General features: G+C 45.5%; 1 protein-coding gene across 1 annotated transcript in view; it reads right to left on the minus strand.

Annotated features, from left to right (window-relative positions):
* Positions 1-938: 938 nt before the first annotated feature.
* The window catches only part of SLC13A3 (solute carrier family 13 member 3), a 30,419-nt gene continuing 7,871 nt past the window's right edge, over positions 939-23,486 (minus strand). The window contains exons 2-13 of the mRNA XM_026057811.1: positions 20,345-20,610; positions 19,796-19,959; positions 14,382-14,448; positions 13,455-13,640; positions 12,402-12,527; positions 8,509-8,604; positions 6,582-6,686; positions 5,428-5,525; positions 4,110-4,222; positions 3,585-3,746; positions 3,090-3,227; positions 939-2,509 (exon numbers count right to left, since the gene is read on the minus strand). Of these exons, the coding sequence (XP_025913596.1) occupies positions 2,324-2,509; positions 3,090-3,227; positions 3,585-3,746; positions 4,110-4,222; positions 5,428-5,525; positions 6,582-6,686; positions 8,509-8,604; positions 12,402-12,527; positions 13,455-13,640; positions 14,382-14,448; positions 19,796-19,959; positions 20,345-20,610 (1,707 nt within the window). The 3' untranslated portion in view covers positions 939-2,323. The remainder of the gene's footprint in view (positions 2,510-3,089; positions 3,228-3,584; positions 3,747-4,109; positions 4,223-5,427; positions 5,526-6,581; positions 6,687-8,508; positions 8,605-12,401; positions 12,528-13,454; positions 13,641-14,381; positions 14,449-19,795; positions 19,960-20,344; positions 20,611-23,486) is intronic.

Genomic DNA, 23,486 nt, shown 5'->3' on the forward strand with positions numbered 1-23,486 from the left:
AAATACCATCTGACCCTTGGGCAGAAAGTGTTGTACAAGTGCCAGGAGTGATTTTTTTTKGGGGGGGGGACGTCTACACGCTCTGTGTTCAGTTCTCGTGTCGTGCCCAAAGGAAAGCTTGTCCCTAGGTACACCTGGGATGCACCAAACCAGACCAGCAACCATAAGTAAATCTGCAACCTGTGCATTTGTAATGGAGCAGGACTTGGTGTTATCATTTAAGCCTCTGAATCAGATGATTTGACCCACCAGAGGGGTCTCGCTGACGATCCTCCAGGCTGCAGGCTACAGAGAGCGCGAGACCCGCTTCCTTCCACCGCGCGAGTCTGATTTCCCGCAAGAGCAGTGACAGCCACGGCCGCGGCGCCGGGACAGCGGGGGCTCTTCCGGCGGCTCCGAGCTGCGCCGAGTACAGCCAGTCCCCTGGCAGGGGACAGAGACCCGGCGCAGCTCACAGGCAAGCCGGCTGGCAGCGACCTGCAGGGAGCCGCGTCCGCTTCGCCRTTTGGCCCCTGTGCCCTAAGGCACGACGATGACTATCTGCGCAGAAAAGAGCCTCCAAAGCCAGAGCACGGCCGGCACTGAGCTGCCGCCAGGAGGCTGGTCCCGTCCCTCCCGGCTGGCAAAGGCGGCAGGGGCAGCCCCGAGACCCTGGGCTAGGATGCTTCCCAGTCTTATTGCCCCAACTGTTGAGCAGGGCTCCGTTCTGGCTCGGCTGGGGCAGTGCCCTCGCTCGCCCTCGCACTTCTTCTGGGGAACAACAGCCAAAATCGGGGGAGTGAAGCTGGTGGAAAGGGAGCCTTGGGCCTTGCTTTTCTCCCCTCGATCTACAGAGCAAACAGGACAATGTGCACCACGCTAATAAATGTGCTTTATTGTACGTTTTCCAGGATCATTAAGGAATGTGTTTCTGGATCAATCAAGTTCCACATTCGGTCAATTTGTTTTGGTGGTTTCGGTTCAACCCCCAAAGGTTCCTACCTATGACGCGACGCTACTGCAATCCCACAGCAGCAGTAACTGTGATTGAAAAGAGCGTTGGGTCTGAGGGATGAATTACCGTCTGCTCTCAGAGCTGGCACTGAGCGCTGTCAGCAACACGGGTGTAGTATGAAAAAAACTGAGTCAGCTCCCCAGCTCGTGCTGATCAGCCTTGCCAGCCAGCCTGGACTGGAGCTCCACCAGTCTACCCTGTCAGAGAAAGGGACCCAGTGGAGTCCAATACCTCGCACAGGGACTCAGTCACTCAGTCACTAACCTTCCTAAACCAAGAAGTTAGATCCTTTGTCTTACAGTCCATCTATTTCAGTGATTGATCTTTTAATTGAAATATTTTAGATTCTCAGAGGAAAAAAAAAAGTTGGATAAAATGTTAAGTGATTAAATCACAGTCAATTTGCAATCCTTTCATTGAAAGTACCCAAGTAATCAGATTTTTTTAAAAAGCTAAGAATCAAAGTCTACTCTTCAAAAATGTCAATAATATTCCGATGTAAATTGTCCACTGACCTGTGACTCAGCAGCTCACTCATGAATGAGTCAATCTCACAAACCTAAGATTGGCTACATTTACCAATGGTGAGACACCACCAATGTCCACAGACTTATGTCAGGAATAAATTTGGCCCCCAATCTCCATCTGTGTATTCAGTTCAAAGAACCAGGCAGAAATTACTGTCTTAGCTTTTCAAACCATTGAACATGTTTGGAAACAAACTGTTGCCTCCCCATTTCCAAAGCATGGAGTAATACCCCAAGCCCTACCTACACATCTCCTGAATCATCCTTTCATGTGCAAACCTTAAGAAATAGTCTTCATCCTACATGACAGAATTACTCACGAGATCGTAATGAAACCCCGATCTCCACGGTCCTGCTAGAGCCACATGGCCAGGGCCAGGTCCTGACACACTCACGTTGGGTAGCACGTAAATAATCCAGCTGCCTCCACCCTGGGGACAGGGTTACTCTCCAAAACACAATAGGGTATCAGTAGCTAGAACAGCAAAACTCCCTCTCCCAGGGGGAGAGGCATCTCCTCAGAGATGCCATATGCTTGCAGGGTTGTCCAGTAAACAACCACCTATGAAGGATGGATGAAGTTCTCTGGGAATATCTGATTGGTACCTGTCAGGCAGAGGGGAAAGATCTTCAGAGAAAATAACAAATTGATATTGTGACATACACCAATATTTATAAAAATAAAATTAAACCAGAGGGTCCAGTAGGTGTGAGCAGCCATGTGGCCTTCTTCCTCTGCATACTCTGATGATTCCAGTGCCCAAGTCCTAAGTGAGTGAGTCCTCTCCTGGGGTGGCTTTGTTCATATTTTATTTAGTGCACTTAAAGTGACATTTTCTACAGCTGTCGTAAGCAATGTGGCATTTTCTGCATGGATGTTGGCCCATGCAGGGAAGGTCCCCAACTGGAAGATGCTTTTGGCCCATGTGTTCATAGCCAAGCTAAGAAGCAGAACTCCCATAAGATTCATGAGCAACCCGGTTCTTGCCTACAAAAGAAACACAAAGACAACACTTGAACTTAGACTGGACACCCTCAGCATGTGAAGCATGAAGTCTATTTCAAAATAAGTGTTATAAAAATGGAAGGTTTGTCATTAATATTAGCAACATTTTAAGTGGACTTTCTTATACCACAAAGGTTGTTCTCCAGACATTTACCCAGCTTTGATTCATCAAAAATGTTACCATCTATTTAGCCTCAGGAATGTGATCGGGAACTGGGACCGAGTCTAAATTTACTCATAAGCTTACTTCAGTGAGAAGGGGGCCTTTTTCTGCACCAGAAGACCTMTGAAAGTTGAGCTACTGATATTAGGGGAACAGGAACAGGGTCTGAGAAATGCAGAGTACAGCACTTGGAACCACAGCAGGTCCAAATTTCACAGGGTCAGACTTTAAGAAGGCTCTTTTCATATCCCTTTTCCTTTAAATGCTGCTCAAAACAGCATTAAACTTGCCTTTTTACTTTACTAGATGTTGAACTGGTAACACTTTTGAAAATTACTTTCTTAAAGACTCCACTCAAATTGATTGTCTTCAGCATTTTCTGTATCTAAAACAACTTACCATATCCTTGACCATCAAGTGTCCAGAAGAAAATGCAATTGAGTTAGGAGGAGTTGAGACTGGCAGCATGAATGCATAGGAGCATCCTATAGTTCCTGGTATCATTAAATAGAGGGGATTTACTTTCAGACGAATGGCCTTGAAAAACAGAATGGAACAGAAATCGTACGTCAGGGATTAGGAGTCAAAAGCAGATATATCAAAGAATGCCAACAGTTACTGCATTATGCAGAGCTGTATCCCACTCTCTGTGACACATAATCGTATATCTCACCAATAATGTTTGAAAGACCATTATCTGGCAGCGTCCACATTGTGCCACAGGCACTTGCTTTGCTTCTTTCCAAGGATTTCCAAGTGCCTAAAGCCCTGCTCTGAGGGCAGGAGACCCACAGGGTGCCTCTCCCAGCACAGACGCGACACAGACCTGCCCATTCACGGGGCACGGCGAGGAAGGGAGCAGAGGAGTGGCAGGGCTCATCGTTTTAATCTTACCAGTTCTGCTAAGACAGGCAGAAAGATTATAATAGTGGCYGTGTTGCTGGCAAACTCTGTGAATAAGGCGATGACAATAGTGATGAGGATGACGGCCACCGGTGGGGGTACGCCCTCCAGGGGGTGCAGGCGGCCTCCTATCCACACAGACAAACCCGACTCCTGCAGACGGGGAGAGAAAACAAGCCAGACTCGTCTCTGCGCACAAACTGATCCTTTCATAGAATTGCAAAGCACATACAACCAGAGATAACGTCGCTTACCCACCACTGCAACGCAACCACCTGTATGCAGGGTGTGAGTATTTAGCAGCAAGAAGTTTGGAAGCTGTTTCAAGGTTTGCTAGCCTCGTTAGTTATATACCACTCACTGTCATCGGTGGGAGTTAAAAAGCAGGTCTTTCAGGTGTGTCAATCTGCAGATGCAAATTTCCCAGAGCCAGACAAAAACCCCAAACGGCACCCTGTCAAAGCCAAGAGCGGTAGGGCAGAATGACCATCACGCGATGTCTGCAGCAGGCCTCACCTCGCAGCCTTTCGCCATGGCAAATCCCCCTCCGAGCAGCAAGATGATGTTCCAGGGAACAGTCTCTTGGGCCTTCCTCCAAGTCAGCAAGGGCTGCGTCTCAGTGTTCGGGGCTAGACCAAGAGGAAAACCCCCACATCAAACACGCACACAAAGATGAGCACATAAGTCATCATCTGATAGACTGACATCATTAGCCTGACATCAGTGCTGAAGCTCACTAGCCACGAGTTGCTGATGATTACAATATGCACAAGAGTCTCTTAAGCTAGATGATTAAAAGATGGTTTAACTTAAGATCAGGAAAAAAAAAAACTTAGAAAAAACCTGAAAAGCAAAGAAATTCTAGCAGTTTAGGTTTTCTTTGAGGCTTTCTTAAGGGACATTTAACATCAGGTTAATTTTCTCTCTGTAAAAAACATACATATTGTCCTCAACAGATGAGAGTTCATAGGAGGAGGAAATTTTATAACATTTGAATTATGAAGATGTTATTAATTTTCCACTTGCCATTCAACAACCCAGGAGCTTTACAGCAAAGAACTCACATCATCCCCATGGGCCATTACTTAATATGCGATGAAGTGAGCTCTGTTGTGTGGATGGATGCATTAATGAGACTGTAATTTTCTGTTGAACAAGGGCACCCATATTTTATCCAAAGCAGGCCTGATCAGACATCTTCCTGGAGTACAGACAACACAGCAAATGTGCAGGACCCAGAGCAGCCACAGCAGCCCTTACTTTGTTCCCACAGCCCCCAGAAGGAGCTGCACCATCCACGAAGGGCCGTGGCAAGCCAGCCCCCGTCGCCTCCAGCAGCAGCACCTCCACGTTAAGAATGTCAGAGACTAAAGTCTCCAGATAAAATTATGACAAGTGGCTCACAGATTAATATTTCTGTATCTCATTGCTACTCAAGAGGACAGGCCCAAGGCCTCAAAAGCTTCCTAGTGCCAGAACCCTGCTGCAGAGTCTGGCCTTCAGGAGTTAAAGTCAACACTGATTTCAGTTTTCCTTAACACACCACGGCATCACCTCTGACAGCTACACGAGTAACTGAGTCATTCCTGCAACATGCAGCAGGGCAGTGACTCCTAAGCCTCTTTGGGCACTTCAGAAAAAAATGATGCTATACATTGGATTGCACGGGCCACCCCGCAAGCCACGCACCGTGGCCTGGCCCTGCGCTGCTACGTGCTGGCGCAGGACCGAGGCTGCGTGTTCTCGGCATTTGCGCTGCGGGAGCACGGACATGGCCAGGGTGCCTGCCCAGATGCGCCTCCTGCTCACCTTTTAAGTGAAACCACCTACTTACCTTTTAAGTCAAACCACCACCTGAAGGAAGGCTTTTGCGAAGGGAAGAAGAACAGTATAATCACTATGGTGATTCCAGTAACGGCATCTGTGATGAACCTGTCCAAAAGCAGCAGAAAGACGTGTAAGAAGCACAAGTCTGTAGSATTACAAAGTTTATGAGAACAGGGATTTACCAAAGAAGATTATGAGTTTCCATTGGGTTTGAACAACATTTGTTGTTCACGACTCTTTTCTTTTTAATGCCCTGTTGAGCTACACTTCTAAGATGGGCTGTGAACCCCCTACAAAAACTGCCGCAAAGCCCCACAAATGCAAAGAACAAGATCTAATCCCCAACACACAGGCTCTGGCTGTTCTGATCACCGGGCCGTGCTCTGTGTGYGCAGGTTTGCAAGCAGAACGCTGGTAATGGGGGCTGGAAAGATTTCCCTAGCTCCCCATGGGGCAGCAGGAGACCTGGGCAGGAGCCCAGGCTGTCTTATTCATGAGCGCTTCGTAAAATGCTCAGCTTCTAAGGTAAAAGCTAGGCCCCATCCAGGAAAGAGGTTATGCATGTGTTTGATTTTACAGAGCTATTTAACTGATGAGGCAAAAATTTGTAACTATTTCGTTCCCTTAAGGAATCATTTATCAAGCTATGGCTTTATAAAAAGAAACTATGAAGGTCTTTTCTGTTTAGAAATAGCAGCACCCACCCTGAGCTTTAGCATTCCCCAACTATTGTATCYTTTTGCCTTCCTGAGGGATGGATGTCACAGTGGAGATAAACTTGCAAACAGATGGGATAGCACTAAGGCTCAGCTCCTGCAGTCTCTCTTCAGTCCAGACCTCCAGTGATATCAGTGGATTGCATAAAGAGTTCAGGATTTCATCGTAACTGCATTTTTAAAAGGCATTCCTAGCATTCAAACTCCAGGGATGGCCTCAAATAGACATACGCAAGCATCGGCAATGCCAGCTTCCAGCTGGGCTTCATGTACCTCCTCTGGGAGATATAAACAGTAAAGCCGCCTCTAGCACTTGAGGCTCAGTTTAATTTATTCCATGAAACCTGAGTAATAGTGTTAAGCAGYGCAATCAGAAACCCAGGAATCTCAAAGACTTGGAAATGCCATTGAAAAATGTGACAGTGGAATGAAAATAAAATCTTACCCTGGTGCAAACAAACTTGCCCAACCTGGAATGAATTTGGGGTCCCTGGAGAAAAGCATGATCGCAAACATGCAAAAGAAGAAGAAAATTGCCTGTTCTGCAAACCTAAAATGAAAAGAAATGCAGTTAAAATGCAGTTGTGCTAAGGGGGCAGATCCAAGATAGGACAAGTAAAGAGCTCAAACTGAAGCAGTTTGGGTGAGAAGTTAGGCAGCTTTTCTAACAATAATGACAGTGAAACACTAGAATAGATTGTAAATCTATTTGCAAATATTGGTATTTGCCAGCAAATCTCTCTTATTGGAAGACACTAAGGACAGGCAAGACGGGCATCAGGCATGCTCCGATCAGATGTCACCACTCGCACACGCAAAGTCAGMCCTCGGGATGTGGTAGAGGGGAAGGGCCAAGCAGCTTCTCACGGTCATTCCTGTTATCGCTGTCCTCTGGGGTGTTTCTAAGGCACATTTTGGGCTGATACTGACCAGCTAGGCATGATCTCACTTCAGTTCAAGCCAGCACAAAAGGACAGATGAGATTCAAATCATATATGACACACCAGGAACAATGTTCTCCAAGATCAAAACCTAAACAGTATCCCTTAGACACGTGACAAGTAACAGGGGGGCCTGCAAATGGCAATATCATATGCTAAGTATTAGTACCAACTCCACTGATGACTCTACTGGAGCCAGGATTTAACTAAGACGATGCCTCAAAACACAGTTTAAAATCTCTCAGAAGCACAAGGGCATTTAAACTACTGGGAGAAAGCCACTTACATTCATTTTAAAAGTTACAGAGTTGCTAATCAGATTGGTAGAGCAAGGCTTAATGGACTTTCTTGCTCCTAGACCTCAAAGTGGGACTTTGATTCTTACAGAGACATTTTGCAGGCTTCTCGATAATGTACTGAATGGAACAAATAAACCAATTTCTTTCATCTACAACACAGGCCCAAACAATCGTCTTTGAAGCAACGCTCCATTTCACACACAACAGCAGTAATTACAGTGTCAGTAGAGCCACACAACCATTGCTGAATCTCCACAGCATTTCTGTGGGTATGAGAATATTATTTTACAGATGGAGAAACACAGACCTCTTGAGATTAAGGCCTACAATTTCAACARTCTTCACTATCACTGATTGCCCAGAATATCAGTGGCTGGTTGAACATACCTAGGATTTGATTCTTGGAGCTACTCAACTTCTCCTGTCCCCTTTTTGGCATTTCTCATAAGTCTAATACTCTCAGGTTTCCTTCTGCYGGTTCCTTTCTCCCATGTGTGATCCTCATCACTGCAATTTGCACCACACTTTTTCCAGAAGACAAGACCTTCGAGAAACTACAATAAAAGTTTCTTGTTCTTCCTTTACCTGACTAATAAAGCTGAAGGAGCAATTCACAAAAAATATTGCATTCCATGAAATGTATCTAACTTCTTTCCATACATTTTCTCTGAGCAGCTTTTAAGATTTATTAAAGTATATCCATAATCCATAGGATTTACATCTATTATATGATTCATCAGTCTCCTCAGCAACTACTTCCTGCTTTGCAGAACAGTTATAAACAGGTATGCACAAATCTTCAAAATTCAGCCTGTGTTGGTTAGTTACATAAAGCACATGGTACTGTTTTGTTCCTGGAAATTGCAAACAGTTATTAAACAACACAGCATGAATTTAATATGAATTTTGCTCCTGATAAGCATTTGAGCATAAATGTGCTATTTGCAAATATTTGTGTTAGTGAAGATGAAGAGGCTGGATTGTGCAAAACCCAAACTTCAGCAGGTCATGAACATGGAAATGCATATTTCTTTTTTTTTCCAAAAAATATTCAGTGTCACTCAGCCCACCACTCTTCAGACAGGACATTTCCAACCCACTTGATTTCTGTTCCGCTTCAGTCATGACTCACTTGGTTGGACCCAATTTCTGATAGTCCTCCTTTATCACTTCTCTGGCTCGGGCTTCTGCATCCACCCTTATATTTGACTTTTTCGTTCTCCAGCTCCTGCCAATAAACACAGTTACATTTTTACATGTCTCTAGTGTAATTCACCCGAGAGTAAATGCCACACTCAGCGCCTGCTCTGGAAGCTTCAAAGAGGGGAAGTTTCTCCCAGAGGAAGTCTCTGAGCCTGACAGCACATCTCTCGCAGCAGTTTGTATTATCTTCAGAATACCCCCACCACGGAGAGCRGGAACAGCCTGGCAAAGCCTGGCCGTACCTCTAACAGGATGCAGTCGAGGGTAGGTATTTTCTTCCTCTCATGCCAAGACTCAGAGGTGCTTGTGAAACCCGTGGGCGCTTCCACTTGCACAGAAAGGCACCTGGGGCCACCCTGCTGCCACCGACAACGAGCAGGGCTTGCATTTTGAGGGCATGTCTTCTGATGTGTGATAGGAACACCACTCCAAATACCGGAAGAAAAGCCCTCGTGCTGCCTACAAAGCCTGGGGATGAATCCTGCCCAGATGCTAGGTGAGCAGATCTGTGTACCCAGCAGTGCACGTCCGTAGAGAGCAGAGCAGATTCCTGATGGGGACACAGCGATGAAATTGCAGAGCACCTTACGTGCACTGACTTCCTGAGGGTATAGCAGGACCAACGATGAGTCTCTGGTGTATACAAAGGTAGTAAGGCCCTATTTTATATATCCTTTCTCCCCACATTCAGGCAAAGGAGACCCATGCTCTCCCCCAGAGGGTAGGACGTTTCCTCTCATTTACATGCTGAACAGCTTTCTTCAGCATGGGCTCTGATTGCCAAAAGAAAGTCCCGACATTGCCGGATTTCATCATCGCTACCAGATAACTACTTTGGCAGAATGATGAGGAAGCGGGTGACACGGAAAACGAATCTGTTCCTCCACTTCTCAAGTCACTTGCACTTTCCTGAGTGAGCTCCGAATGCTGCTGAGGACCAACAAAAATGTGAGGAATTCCTAACTGGCCGGGAATGTTAATGTGCTCCAGGCTAAGCCTCTTAGGCTGGCAGCGCTGACAGCACTCACCATTTGATCCTTTGTAGCATGCACATACAAATGATATATTCACATCTCGCACTTCATATCCCATCCTATCCCATGCCACTGGGACAGATTTCTAACGCTGCCTGTGACCTTGATTAAACCTAAAAATGAGCCTTACGCCATCAGATGCAGGGCCCTGTGCTGCCTGAGCTTGCTTAATTCATTCATGGTTTTAAAGGGATAGTGTGGTGGGGAATGAATGGCTGATCATTCAAAAACTCCTGAACCTCAAATAGTTATACCTGGTCCTTTGAGTTTGGGTTGGTTGCTTTTTTTTTATTTTTTATTTTTATTTTTTACTAACTGCAGCTTCATCTTAGCTCAGTCAGCCTATAACTAAGCTTTTTTACATCTCTTGTGTTTAAGCAAAATGTGCCTGCTGTTGAGAGCTGGCTCCAACAGGGCCAGGGAAAGGACAGCTAAAATTTGATTCTCAAGGAATAACTTCTCTTCTTAGGAAACCTGCTTTTCTTTAGCTTGATTCTTAGGTACAGTCCTGCAGGCACCGAGGATTTGTCYGTATACAAAGCCTGGCCACCATCACTCAGTCGCTGGAACCAGAGCAGCCAAACGCATGCCTGCATAAATGCGGTCGTACTCGCGCAGCTTTGCATGTCTGTTCAGAAGCACTTCGCCACTTGGGAATACTGGTATCTCTCCTGGACACAGCTATCCCAATAAAGCTGTGCTTCGTGCTGATAGAGAAGAGCCAAACAAAACAAAAGGAATCACGTTCTCCTAGCAGAAAAGCAATTTTGCCTTTTGCCCAGGCTTGCAGCYAGCACATCTACCTCTTCCCTCACCTGATGGGCCTCAGGCTCTGCATCGTGCAAGCCACGGCCACCCGGCTGCAGAGCAGCCGAGACCCTGGTGGAGCAACCTCACGCCCGCCTGCAAAGCTCCACACAGCATTAGTTCATAGCAGGATAACTGCCACCGCATTAGGGCTTATGCAGGTACTTGTACCGTCTTGCTTAAAGAAATCCTCCATCAGCATGTCTGCGCTTCTCTTACAGGTCCAGCTGAAGGATGGTCCTCACTGCATTGCTGGTCTGGAGCTCCAAGTAACTTCAGTTAAGTAGACTCATAACTCACTGAAATTTTTGGGACCTTACCCCAAGCTTTAGTTTAAGCACTTACTTAAGTGTCTGGCTGAAAACAGCCCCACTGAGCAATTACACGCAAGCTTAGCTGTCTAGAAATTTACGGACCTGGTTTGGTTATTTTCTAGACTGCAGCTTTCCCATTGATTTGTTCCTGTCTCCGAGACAATGTAAATATTTAGACACCTCTCTTTTCCCCCCTCTACTTACATTTTAAACTCCAAATAACAATTAAAAATCTTTCTAAGTTATAAATTGTGTATGGTCCCTGGAGGAAGCAGGACTGAGTTTGATACTATCACATGAGAGTATTTAGGGGGAAAAAACAGGCTCCAAAATGAATCGGCGTGGCAACCTGATAATTGTTTTAAATAGTGTACACTAGACGTTGGAGGAGACCTTGTAAGTGCCCTGCAAAGATTTACCAGTAAAACACGTTACTCTCAGTTACAGATTAACATGTTGTAAAACTAAGCCCTGTCATGAAGTAATCTGTTCCAAACCCAAGTTTCAGCCCTAGGAACAAATCCTGGCTCTTCCTTCTTCTAGGAGATTTTTGCTACTAATTCAGTGGAACCAAGATTTCATCCTCCTCTTTAAAGTTTGATCCTGCTTTCTCTTCTGTCAGTGATATTCTGCCACTGACTTCTATAGGCCCAGGTCAGGCAGTAAAATTGAACCTAAAAAAATTGTGTTTAATTGAACAAATAYGTAAAAAAAATCTGTGCATGTATTTCAGATTGATAAAATATCTGTAACTGTCAAATAGCTCCAAAACTCTCATTTGCATATCAGCAATTGTTTACTGCATGTATCTGAATGTTCAAAACTGTCTGTAATCCGAGATGAAAAAATGGATTTTTTTTTTTTTAAAGGAAATATTCAGCCGTAACCTTTGTGTTTCCATGGGAGTCTATTTTTACAGCCAAGTAAGCACGCCAGATCTTTGGGGGCAGGTGCTGAGTTAGGTAGACTTGGARTTGCACAGCTGATTTTGGTGTTACGTGGCAATGACCATCCACAGGGAAGCAGTGTGATCTGGTTTCCCTGGGATATTCTAATCCATACCCACACATTATGGCACAACACCTTGGAAACAGTCGCATTTACAAGAGGGCTTTTGATTAAAGCTGCTTGGAAAAGAAGTGAAAATATCAGGGTTTGGGGGTTTGTTTAAGAAAACATTGCCTCTTCAATGTTTTCTGAGCAGTTTCATGGTAGTTTCATCCTTTAACTCCTTCCCACGTAGATTCACCCCCAGCGCCTTTGGAACAAGGTATGGAAAGCAGTTACTGTCAGGTCTGCGTTCATCACTTTCTCCTGTCCTTCAGCTCTCGCTGGTGAACAGGATCGACAGAAGTAACCAGACACTCATGGCTGGAGGATAAATGACTCAATTTTGACAGTTTTGCTCGAAAAACCTCTACAGATCTTAGAAATTTTTGTTGAACAAAGACAACACATATACCACTTCTTAAAATAGATAGTTATGAGTATCCCAAAGGTGGTTATGAAGCCCTCCTCCCTCCTCTCCTCCCCCGCCCCCCCCCCCGAGCCCACAGGGCAATTCTAGGCGATTTCAGTAGATTTAGTACAAGAGTCCAGATGAACATGTGATTTACAATGCTGGTATAACCAAACTAACACATATGAATAGCTGAATATAAACATACCTGAGGTTAATTCCTCCATACAAGATGGAGATCCATAGCCATCCCATGAGAAGAAAAATCAGCATTAGAGGAAATGCAAACATAAACCAAGAACCAAAGTTCACCACATCACATTCTGGAAAATAACTAAGCAAATGGGAAAAAAAGAGTTAATGCAAGAAGGGAAAATAACCCTTCAATTTAAGGGTAAACAAACATCTGAAACTAGCAGCAAAACATCCCACAAACTTGCCAGTTGTGCTTTTAATAAATATTCCTCTGTGTGGAACAGCAGTTCTCCGGGCACTATGGGATTTGGGCAATGTTGTGTTGGGACAACCTCGCCAGGCAACTCTGCTGCACAGAACTGACATCACCCAACCAGACAAGGAGCCAGGAAGGGAAGTTTTGAAAAACTGGGTTCTCCATATTCTGATATTCTTGTACAATATTCTTGAACACCCAGGATCTTACTGTGGTTTATCTAAGTCCTGGTACAACACCAGCTGGGGAGTCTGAGCATGAACTTCACAGGGATGTTCCCCATGCCTAGAAGATCCTTAGCATGCTATTTGTAGAGGCCAAAGTTAAGAAGTAGCTGCATTCACTTACTATGGCAAGAATCTATGCTCCTACGCACATAGGAAGCATCTTTTATGACTAAAAGAACAGGTCACAATTAGTGGGTTCCCTGTTTTTCTTTTCTACCAAACTGTGGCAGATACAGCTGCTCACAAAACACTACATGGCCTGTTTCACCAAAACAGTTACAAGATTAATTTTAAACTGGCAGTTAAATCCCATTAAGTTCAATGGGATTAACAGCATCAATAAAGTGAAGCACATATGTACTGGTCTGGCTGGAAGCCTGACTGTTTATTCCAGCTAAGGTAGCTGGAATCACTCTCTGCTTTTCTCTGCTCACAAGTGTCCCAAAACGCTGTGAGGCGGCATGGATTTTCCAAACCAGCTCTCAGCCCATAAGTGAGTTTCCTACAGGGACGGAGAATATGCCTCAGCTCTGCAGAATTTACTCGCAGACGAGCAGGGTTTTCCAGGAACAGCCTCCCATACCTCTTCAGCTGTCCTAGGAGGATGAGATTTGGTGCCGTTCCCGTCAGGGTCGCTGTACCGCCGATGCTGGCTGCATATGGGATTGAGATGAGGAAACCTTTCCAGATATTTGTTTTGTATTCTTCCTCCTTCTTTAAGTCTGAGAGCGCATCACTGGCAAGCTCCTTCTCCTCCGTCAGATCTTTGCTTTAAAACATTCCAAAAGAGAATCCGGTGAAAGCCCTGGTTTAAATACAGTGCAACCAATTTAGAGCCTTGACAGAGGGAAAATTCCCAGTTCTTAGTAATCCAAGCTAATAATGTCCTCAAGGACACCTAAGTGGCTCGTTTTGGCAGGAGGGGTCTGTCAGGCTTCCGCACTGCTCAGTGAGTTGCCACTTGGCACCGGGCAGGATTGCAGAGGCCACCCGCAGCGCCTGCCCGTGGGAGCCGAGGGTGCACGCGCCTCGCCCCAGACTCCCAGCAACTCATAGAACAGCAAAAAGGCAACAGTGTTTCTGCTAGAAGGAAAAAAAAAATTTTGATAGCACCAAGTGGCAAGAAACATCTGCTCCTGAGAAGATACTTCTTCCCCATCATTTGTTAGCAAAGGTGGACCATCAACAGTGCGTGAAGCCTGGTGGTTTCTACATCACCTGCTTCACATATTTGATGTTCCTGAGAAAAATCAAGGCACAATTTTCCAGCAGAAGACACCTCTGGCTACCATTTCAAAGCAACTCGAAAACTTCTGCAATGGTTTGGACATGCAGAAGGTTGCTGGACAGACACAGGGGGGTTTCTCTGGTCAGCCTGTTAGCGGCTGGGAAGTTCGGCATAATCAAAACATTTCAGTATTGAACATCACATTCCTAAAGCTGTGTCTAGCTCAGGGGATAATTCTCTATCTCTCTCAGCTCTCTAATACAAACTTTATAGTTAACTTACTCCTCAGTACTTGCCAGAAACTGCATCTCAGTTGGTACAGTGTAAAGTTTATTCTGCTGTAAAGATGCTGAAAAAGAAAGATTAGGACTTTAAAACAGTTCAAAGCATCTAGAAAACTCTCCTTGAGCCAAACAGAGGAGGAAACTGCATTTACAGAGCGGGGACTGTGCAAACGAAGGGTGAACTAACACCGTGGGGATGGGCCTCAGGAGCGCCCAGCTGGGATGGACAAGCCCACCTCCTCCAGCCGCTGCTCCAGGCCCCCAGTTTGATGGCTCAAATACTCTCACTACAGCACACACCACTTCTCCGAGACCCTGACGGACTTGGTATTTTTATTAGTTCTGCCTCTGGTCAGAGTCTGGGATATTCTAATTTGAACAGCAGTTCCAGGTTGTCATTTACACAATTGTATATTTATTTCGTTGGTTAGCCATAGCCAATTTTTAGAAACAAAAATTGCTGAGCCTGACAACTTCGTAATGCGTGTTCCTCATGGTATGGCAAGAGTGCTGTCTGGACCCAAGCTGCCCACTCCCAGCAGATGAGCATTTTAACCCCCTGCAGACACTTCATGCAAAACCACCACAAAGCTGTAATTCCTTCTTTAAAGGCAACAGTGGGACGCACTTGGGGATTAGGCTTCATACATGGTCCTCTGAAATCCACCCAGAGAGCAAGGACTATCTTAAACCATCATCCCTCTTCAAACAACGCACCCTGCAGGCTAAGAGCTTCCTCCCAAGCCCAGTGCCAGGACCCACGTCTGAGGCCACCCCAGGGACTTCGCAGCATACCCAGCTCTCAGGGACCCTCCTGTGCAGGTTACACCATCTCTGCCTCTCCATCTCCCTTGCTGCCGACCTTGACAAGGGTGAGCAGGATTCGAGAGCACTTAGGAAAAGGGCGTCTTTTGAACAGAACAGGACAACTGATGTTCTCTTTTGCAAAATATGGGGAGGTGCACCCAACTCTGTCCCACACACAGGATTCAGAAATCGAAAGACAGATGAGAAACGCAATGCAATCTCTCCTTTTCGCTAAATCTCGCAATTAAGGCTTGTGACTTTTCATAGTTCTGACTCACGGCTTAACCTCCTGAGGTCTGAAATACAGGTGTGCTATTAAATCCTACTTTCCATATTCTTCCTCAGGCTCAGAGCATTTCTGAATTTCACCCCCTTCAGTCCAGGTGCCCCTTCACTGTCACTGCTGGCTCTGCTATCTTTGCTTTGGGTCTTTGCACTTTATCTCAGCCCAGATGCCTGGGTCCCTCCACTTTCCCTGCTCTGCAGATCATTGCATGAAGAGCCCACTTCTTGCCATCATCACCCCAGCAAGCCCCAAATTTCCTTGCACTCTTCCTCAGGCAGAAACACACTCTTCTTCTACCTGTTTACCCGCTGAGGCAGCAAGCGGGCTGCACAGAAAGGAGCCRGTGGTCAAAGTCTCTGAACTCCCTCACTTGTGCACTGAAGACAACTGGCTCATTCCTGCTCAGTGAACCAAGGAGTTKTGCAATGTCATGTTTTACACATTGCTAATTTACTGAATTGAAGTTAATGGGCTGGGACACACACATGTTGAGCTTTCACCCCAACGCTGCTATGATGCCGGGATGTAATTAGCAGGAAGAACATTAACCCATGGCTGAGTGTCGATCCCCCAACAGATTTCGMCCAAGGCCTGTTATCATTTAACTCCCACTCAAGCCTAGTGCTGGCTCTGCAAAGATACATATTTCATTCCACTTAGAATTTTTCAATTTTTTCCTGCTGCTAAGCCTGAACTCCCATCTCCTCTTGCTAGGACCTTGCTGGCATCTGTGAGTTATCTGTCCAAGAAGGTCTGCAAAAGGCAATAATGAAAAGGAAAGTCAGAGATGCTGTAGAGCAATCTTCTCCTATTAAACTTCTAAAAGGGGGGCTGAAAATTGTTAGGGGTTCAAAAGTCAAAAGAGGATGAAAACCACTGAGTGAGGACCGGGCCATAAGGACCTTTCATTGAGCAGTATGAGAAGGATTCAGTGACCATCCTGCAGTTCTGGAGGTCCTGCTTGGAGTGGGATGAACAACAGATTTTCCAGTTAAGTGCTACAAGCAAAGAAAACCTGAATGAGGGGGAAGAAAATAGCCAAAGATAAATTTAAGCAGAATTTTTTTAAATCTTGGAAAATAAATAACTTTGAATTGACCCAAAACAAGATTTGTTTCATTGTAGAGTTACCTAATCTGTTTTTTTTAAACTATTTTCTCTTTAATTTTTATCTATCTTAAAACAAAATTTAAAAGATTAGTTTCGAACAAAACAACCAAAAGATTTGTTTGGAAAAGTTCAAAAAGAAGCATTTTTTCATCTCCAAATCAAACAGCTCACCAAGAGAATGTCACAATAGAGCCTTTCAATGTGTTAAAAATTATTTCCCCTTACTTTTTGATTCAGCGGGAAACATTCCTCAAATGCCACATGAATTAGTGAATGGTTTTGGTTCCTCTGAAGAGCCACTTCATTTTTTTTATGACTTTGAGAGCACCAGCTGGCTGTACCCATGAGCCCAGCTCCACCAATGTCTCTCTCTAGCTCTACATCTTGGCAGAGGCTGAATGACGGCCACGTTATCTGCTACCTCTGAGCAAGAAATTAAGCATTTCACTGTAAATTAACCTTGAAAGCTGCGTAACATCCCACCTCCCATTTCACCCAAGTACCTTCGAGGCAGAAGGGCTTGTCCTAAAAAGCTTTGGCTTTAATGACATTTCTATAGCTTCTACAAGGTTTAAGAGGCCTGAAGAGCAATGTCACCATGYGCCGAGGGGTGCTGGTGTCGGTGCTGGGGTCATACCCCATCAGCACAGGCAGAAGTAGGCAGCAGGGGGCAAAAATACGCATTTCTCAGCCATTCCCCTTAGAGACATCATTCACAGGTCCGTGACACACCAAGACGCCCTCAAGCCCTGAACGCAGTTTATCTTCCCACACCTGGCTGGTTACAAGACATAGGCTATTTGCTATGGCCAAGGCAGAGTCATCCCTCCTGTCTGATTTTGCAGAAGATTTTCTCCAAGCAGGAGAAAAATCAGAACAAGCGGAACCAGCTGGAGTTTCGATTGCCACAACTCATCTCACTGAATTTTTGTAGCAGTAGCCAACAGTGTCAAAATGAACCCAAAACCGTTCCAAATCCTTAGCTATCAACAGCTCAAGCAAGCAAACATTTACCGACCTGCAAAATGCTACTCACATGGGGAAGCATGGGTATAAGTGATTCCAACCTCACGGTTATCTCATCAGCATAAAAATGTGATCCATTTATCAGAGACATAATTTAAATTCTTGTACAGTATGTGCAAGCGAAGCTGACTGCTACATACTCACAGAGCTGATTTTATGTACTTGTTGAGGTTTCTTCTGAAAATTAAATGCCTTTGAATGCTACATATTCTTTAATGCATTTTTAATCTATTTCTTTTGCCTAGTCAACTTTACTTTTTAGCCTTCGGACCACTACTACAGTGCTATTAAAGCGTACCCAAACAGATCGGCAAATTGATGTTATCATATTTCATTAAAGTTTGCTTTCATACACAGTCTGCTGTCAGGAGCCCGGTTTCATCAGGTCTGGGAAAGAGTTCAGCTGCAACGTGCCATCTGAGAAGTGCCACTGGTCCCGACTGCAAATGACACCTGCCAGATAGGAAACCTCTACAGAAAGCTCATTTTCACTTCTCCTCTAGGTATAAAATCAGACTCTTAGTTCTTGACTGACTTCAGGTTTAGGGCTTCCTTCAAGGAACTCAGTTTTTCCTCATCTATTCAGAAAGGTTACAGAAAAGGATGAGTCTATCCTGGAATACTAAACTTCAAGTAAAAAGGCTACAGGAAATTCTGCATTTCGATGTTCTATATTTTACAGATGACTTCCTCCTTCACTTGTATTTACTACATTTACAAGTCTCTGCCTCAAAAGAAAAATACATCATCATGTAATCACAGGAAATTTTCCAAGTGACACTTTACTCATTCCTCTGCTTGCACCCCTCTCCCTCCGCCTTTTCTGCCTTCTCACACCACTGTGAGCATTATGAGCCAAGGACATTAACTTCACGCTTGCCAATGTCTATGACAAAGGGGGTCTTGATTTACATGCTCCCAAAATCTGCTGTATTTATAGTAACAACTAGACATCAAATCATTTCAGAAGACAGGGATCAAGGAGGTTAAAGAGCAGACTCACAAAATGCGGTGCTTCTCCAGAATAGGAAATTATAGCAAGAAGGTCAGCGGGATTGATTTTAATAGAKGTGCATGGTCAACAATTCATACACCAAATGTGATAAAGCAACCTGGAATGCAAGTGTCTCATGATTGCTACACATTAATGATGAATGATCAAGTATATCTTTATTAGAATATGCAAATGTTTGAGTCTTCTTCTGGGGACTCATTTTTCTGCCTTAGAAATCAGCAGTAACCAAAAAGCCATTGCCTTTAAATTGCAGAAACAGAAGTAGTGCTAATTAGTGCAAGCAAGAGAAGCTGTGACTATTGCTCCAACTATCAGTAAGAGCTGCGAAGGGAACTTCATTTCTGCTTTGCTGTTTTTCATTACTGTCTTGTGCCAGAAGCACAAACTGCTCTTAGATACTTGTGAAAACAGGGACAGAGAAAGACCTTCTCCGACTGCAGTCTCCCTGCCTGAGCCTGTCCACGACCCACTCAGCAACGGCACCGAGCACTAACTTAAAACTGGACCAGAGGAGACACCAAAGCATTTTGCAAAGGGGTATTTAGCCTGCCAGCCCTCCCTTTCCTCCTCCTCTGCCCCAGCTCAGGCTCCAATCTCACAGATGAGGAAAGGGAGAGGGGCAGAGGAGACACGGTCTGGCCACGACCGCGCCGCAGCCCCGGCCACCCCCATCCCTTGCTGCCCCCAGCCCACACAAGCCCCAGCCGTCCCCGCAGCAGCACAGAGCCACACCGCCACCACCGGAGGGATTTTGATCTACAGGAGCTGCCAGCTGCAGCTACGGCTGCGGCGGGCACCTGTGTGAATCTCATCATCCCCGTGCCCCAAGGGGTGCGCAGACCTGGACTTGAGTTTGTGCCGGCGGCAGGTTTACCGAGCAGGTTAGCTGGGTATCACCAGTTCTTTCTTGTTTTTTCCAGGCACATTTGCAACTCATAAGCATTGACTCCTGCATGACATGAGGAAGGGGCAGGATAAAAGGGAGTTATATGCCAATAACCTGCCACTGCTGTAATGAAGTACATATTGCTAAAACGGTACTAGCACACAGATCAAGTTGCAGCTAAGAAACCTGGTACTTGTGCCAGTGGCAGCAATGAAATGGGGCAAATTTGCTGGCAGCAGCGAAGACCTCAGCTTGCTTCTACTATTGCCCTGTCTCAGTTACCTTGGTTTTCTTCATTTTCCCTGTTCAGATCTTTAGATGTGTCTTTCTCCCCAAAGAGGCTTTTCAAAATTGCATTTGCAATTGGAAGCATCATAGCAGTGGAGGCAGTATTACTTAACCACATGGACAGGAAAGACGTTGTCAACATCATTCCTAAAATTAGTCTGGAAGACAGAAAGAAGAAAAAGCTGAATTTCTTGAGTTTGACAGGTATTCTAACATAGTCTAGCTACAGGAAGAAGAGCTCCTGTGCAGGGATCACCTAAAATTAATAAGAAAAAACACTTCCACGACTATCCTGTAACAGGTGGGAGCATAAATAACCAGAACAACTATCAATAAGGTGCTGAACAAAACAGTTCTCCCTGGGCTCTGCTAGCTTCTGAGCAAAGGCAACAGCCCGCCTGAACAAACTCAGTAAGCACGTGAAGCTCCCTGGCGCACGGGCGACGCTCGCGTTGCTGCCCGCAGCACACGTGTGCAGCGCGGCTTCCCAACCACTGGCAGCTTGCATCCCCCCGTAAGCGCCCCGGTTGCTCCGTCGTTCACCTGGCGGGCTGGACTCCCACTAACATGAGGACGCGGAGAGCAATCCTGCGGTGCAAGTTCCACTCCTCGATGGCAGATGCCATGATGAGGCCGCTGAGAAAGAGGAAGTTGGTGTCTAAGAAATACTGTGGGCAAACTTTGTTAGATGGAAGGATCCCCAGGAAGGGAAAGAGGACGATGGGCAGCAGGGCTGTCACAGCCAGCGGCAGCGCCTCCGTGCACCAGTATAAGGCCATCAGTAGGATCACATAGAGACATCTTCCTTCCTGCAGGAGAAACAGAGAGGATAAAGTAACACATGTTGGGTTACAGAGAAGTCTTTTCACTTGGAAACACCTATCACAGACAAGCAACATGCACCAATTACTCCTTCAAGGATACAGTATTTCCCCCAAACCATTCCCATCAAGGGCAACATCGTACCCCATAGGTTATGCATGGGGTTCAGGGCTTCCTTGGTTGCCTGAACCTGTGATACATTGCAGGTTGGCAACGCGCTGAGGCATCAGCCAGGGAAGCTGTGGAGAGCAGGAACTGCTCCTGCTCCTCTGCATTGAGTTAGGGTGCTAATCCTCAGCATGCACTGCTGCTGGAAACAAGCGCTGCTAATATCCGTAGGTGTCCGCATCATCTGACAGCTGCTACTCTTAATATGTTTGTGCTTTCTCTGCAGCTTCCGCAGACCATGCTCTGCATGGCTATGAGAAAACACCTTAGAGAGGTCCAAGGGACATATCGGGTCTCCATATTTGCAAAAGGAGGCATAGAGAAAGGTTTCTTTTATTGGATCAGTGTCTCTGGAGAGATCTGTGTGAAACAATTCCAAGGCAACCCATCCCAGGCCCTACGGAAATAAGTAAATCAAGAGTTATGGTGCTGTGCCACTTCCTATTTGCCGCAAGCTTGCCCATATTCAGTGCCACCGAGCCCTCGTCCAAGGCTGGCGGCAAGCCAGGCTCCCTCTCTGCGCCTGCAGTGAGGCTTCATTCATCCGCCCAGGAGGCACAAACTAGACCAAAGTCATTTGTCATGACAGCCCTAGCCGAAATAATGAGCTGGGGAAAGAASTTGGGACAACTGCCCAAAGCGCAGGGAGGAGAGCACCCCGGAGCAGCACCGGGAGGCAGGGGACTGCCCGGAGCACACCGGAGAGTGACGGACCYGTCTGTCACCGCCGGGCTGAAGAGGGTTATTGTCAGTGCCTGCGAGGCAGCGTGCCCGCAGGGCTATAAATAACAGCTCAGAGGCATTTGGAAGCCCCAGAGCTATTTATTTTGCCACTATTTTCCAGCTTGTTGAACAGGTTGAATTGTTATTCAAAGCCACCTCTGTACCTCCCCTTGCCATCGCCCTCAGAGAAATCCCGGCAAGTCCCCATCCGCCTTGGCTCGGCTGATTCAGGGAACAGCATGAACTGGGAATTGTATGAAACCGCATTTTGGAGATAAAGTGGTCTCAGATGAAGTGTTTGAATGGGCAGCAAGCCATGAGAGCAGGTAAGGCTGAGGCAAGACCTGCCTGGCCACCTGCAAAAATTCCCTGCAAGCCTTAGCTGAACATGATAGCCTCCAGCTCCCACTGCAGCTCCCACTGCAGACACCAGCTCAGTAACACACACGCACACACGCACACACGCACACACGCACACACTGATGATGAAAAATAATCATGCTCGAGAGCTAAAGAGCAGAATCTGCTTTGACACCCTGGATGGATAGAGCTAAGTGAATTTAAGCTAATGTGGATTTACCATTTAATATATCTGTAGTGAGTGTTTGCAAGTTGGCAAGAGTGAGAGAACTTGTTATTTGCTTTTAGCATTCTACCTTTGCATTTCACAAGCAATTTTGCTAGTAAAACTCAAGTGCTCCAGTGCATGTGGAAATGAAAATACCAAAGAATCTAGAGTAACTTAATTGGATTTTTGAATACATTATTCACAGGGGAGCTACTGCTTCATGTGAGGTTCCCAAGATCTGCCTTTAAAGATCATCTGCAGTCCTAATTTTAGACTATGGTAAAGTTACATATGAGATATTGTGAAGTAAAACCTTTATATTCCTAAAGTTCATCTGGCATCTGTCAGCTCCCATGAATTCCCTATAGCTTTACTTCCTCTAAACCAGCAGGACAGGAACAACCAACCCAGGAGTGCTAAATTTTGCAAACATAAAGAATCATGTTGTGACATGTTTGCACACTAGATTAGTGATCTATTTCCCATGGCAACTGATTATTTCTCTTTACTCTGGCTCCTCTTATATACCTAAGAAATAGCTTTGCTCTCATTAAGTTATTTTCCATTTGCTCACTAAAGGTCATATAAAGCATTTTTTCCTCCCAATGGCACAATTTTCTCCAGTTTTYTTCAAGGAAAGTTTCACCAGTGACTTTAAAATAAACACACTTTGCCTCTGACAGGGGTAGAACAACCAAAAAATTTTAAGACCACCTTGATATAAGAGTAGATCAGTGAAGCCTTCAACTGATCTGATGAAACAGGTGAAACGCAATTCAGAAAGCTAGTTGTAAGTCAAGGGATACTTATTTTCCGGTGTATGGAAATGTTGCAGTGAAACACAGCATGGATCCAATAATTGATCTTCATTGCAAAATCAAAAGCCAAGGTGCACAACTAAAACCGGGCAGAAAGAATTACGGTAYGGAGGGGTTTTCTGAAATTGTGTAACCTACATGAATCAACAGCAAACCACTTCAAAAAGAAAGATGTAGTATTGCTTATGTAACTTATTTTACCCCAAAAGAGGACAAATTGCACCTGTACTAAGCAAGTTCTCACTTAAGACAGGACAATCGTTCAACAAAAAGAACGAGACCATTTAGAAATAGCTCAGATTTGGAGCAACTACTCCCCAGAAGAGAAATTTAAGACTGCAAACCATTAATAAAATAGAAAGGTTTCCTGTTTTCAGGGTATCTTGCAAACATCAATTAATGCTCCCGGCTGCCTGCAAGCATGGTTAGTATACAGGCAACATACTCTAACCGTCCCAGGCCAGCCTTGCAAACGTCGGGAAGAAGGGGATTTTGGCGAGAGGGTCGCAGCTGCCCGCACCCGTGCTCTGGGCTGTGGACGCGCTGCAGGCAGCGCTGTCACCCCCTGCATACTCGCTATCCTGCG

This window comes from Apteryx rowi, unplaced genomic scaffold (assembly GCF_003343035.1).
Source record: "Apteryx rowi isolate R43461 unplaced genomic scaffold, aptRow1 scaffold_0, whole genome shotgun sequence".
Taxonomy (NCBI): domain Eukaryota; kingdom Metazoa; phylum Chordata; class Aves; order Apterygiformes; family Apterygidae; genus Apteryx; species Apteryx rowi.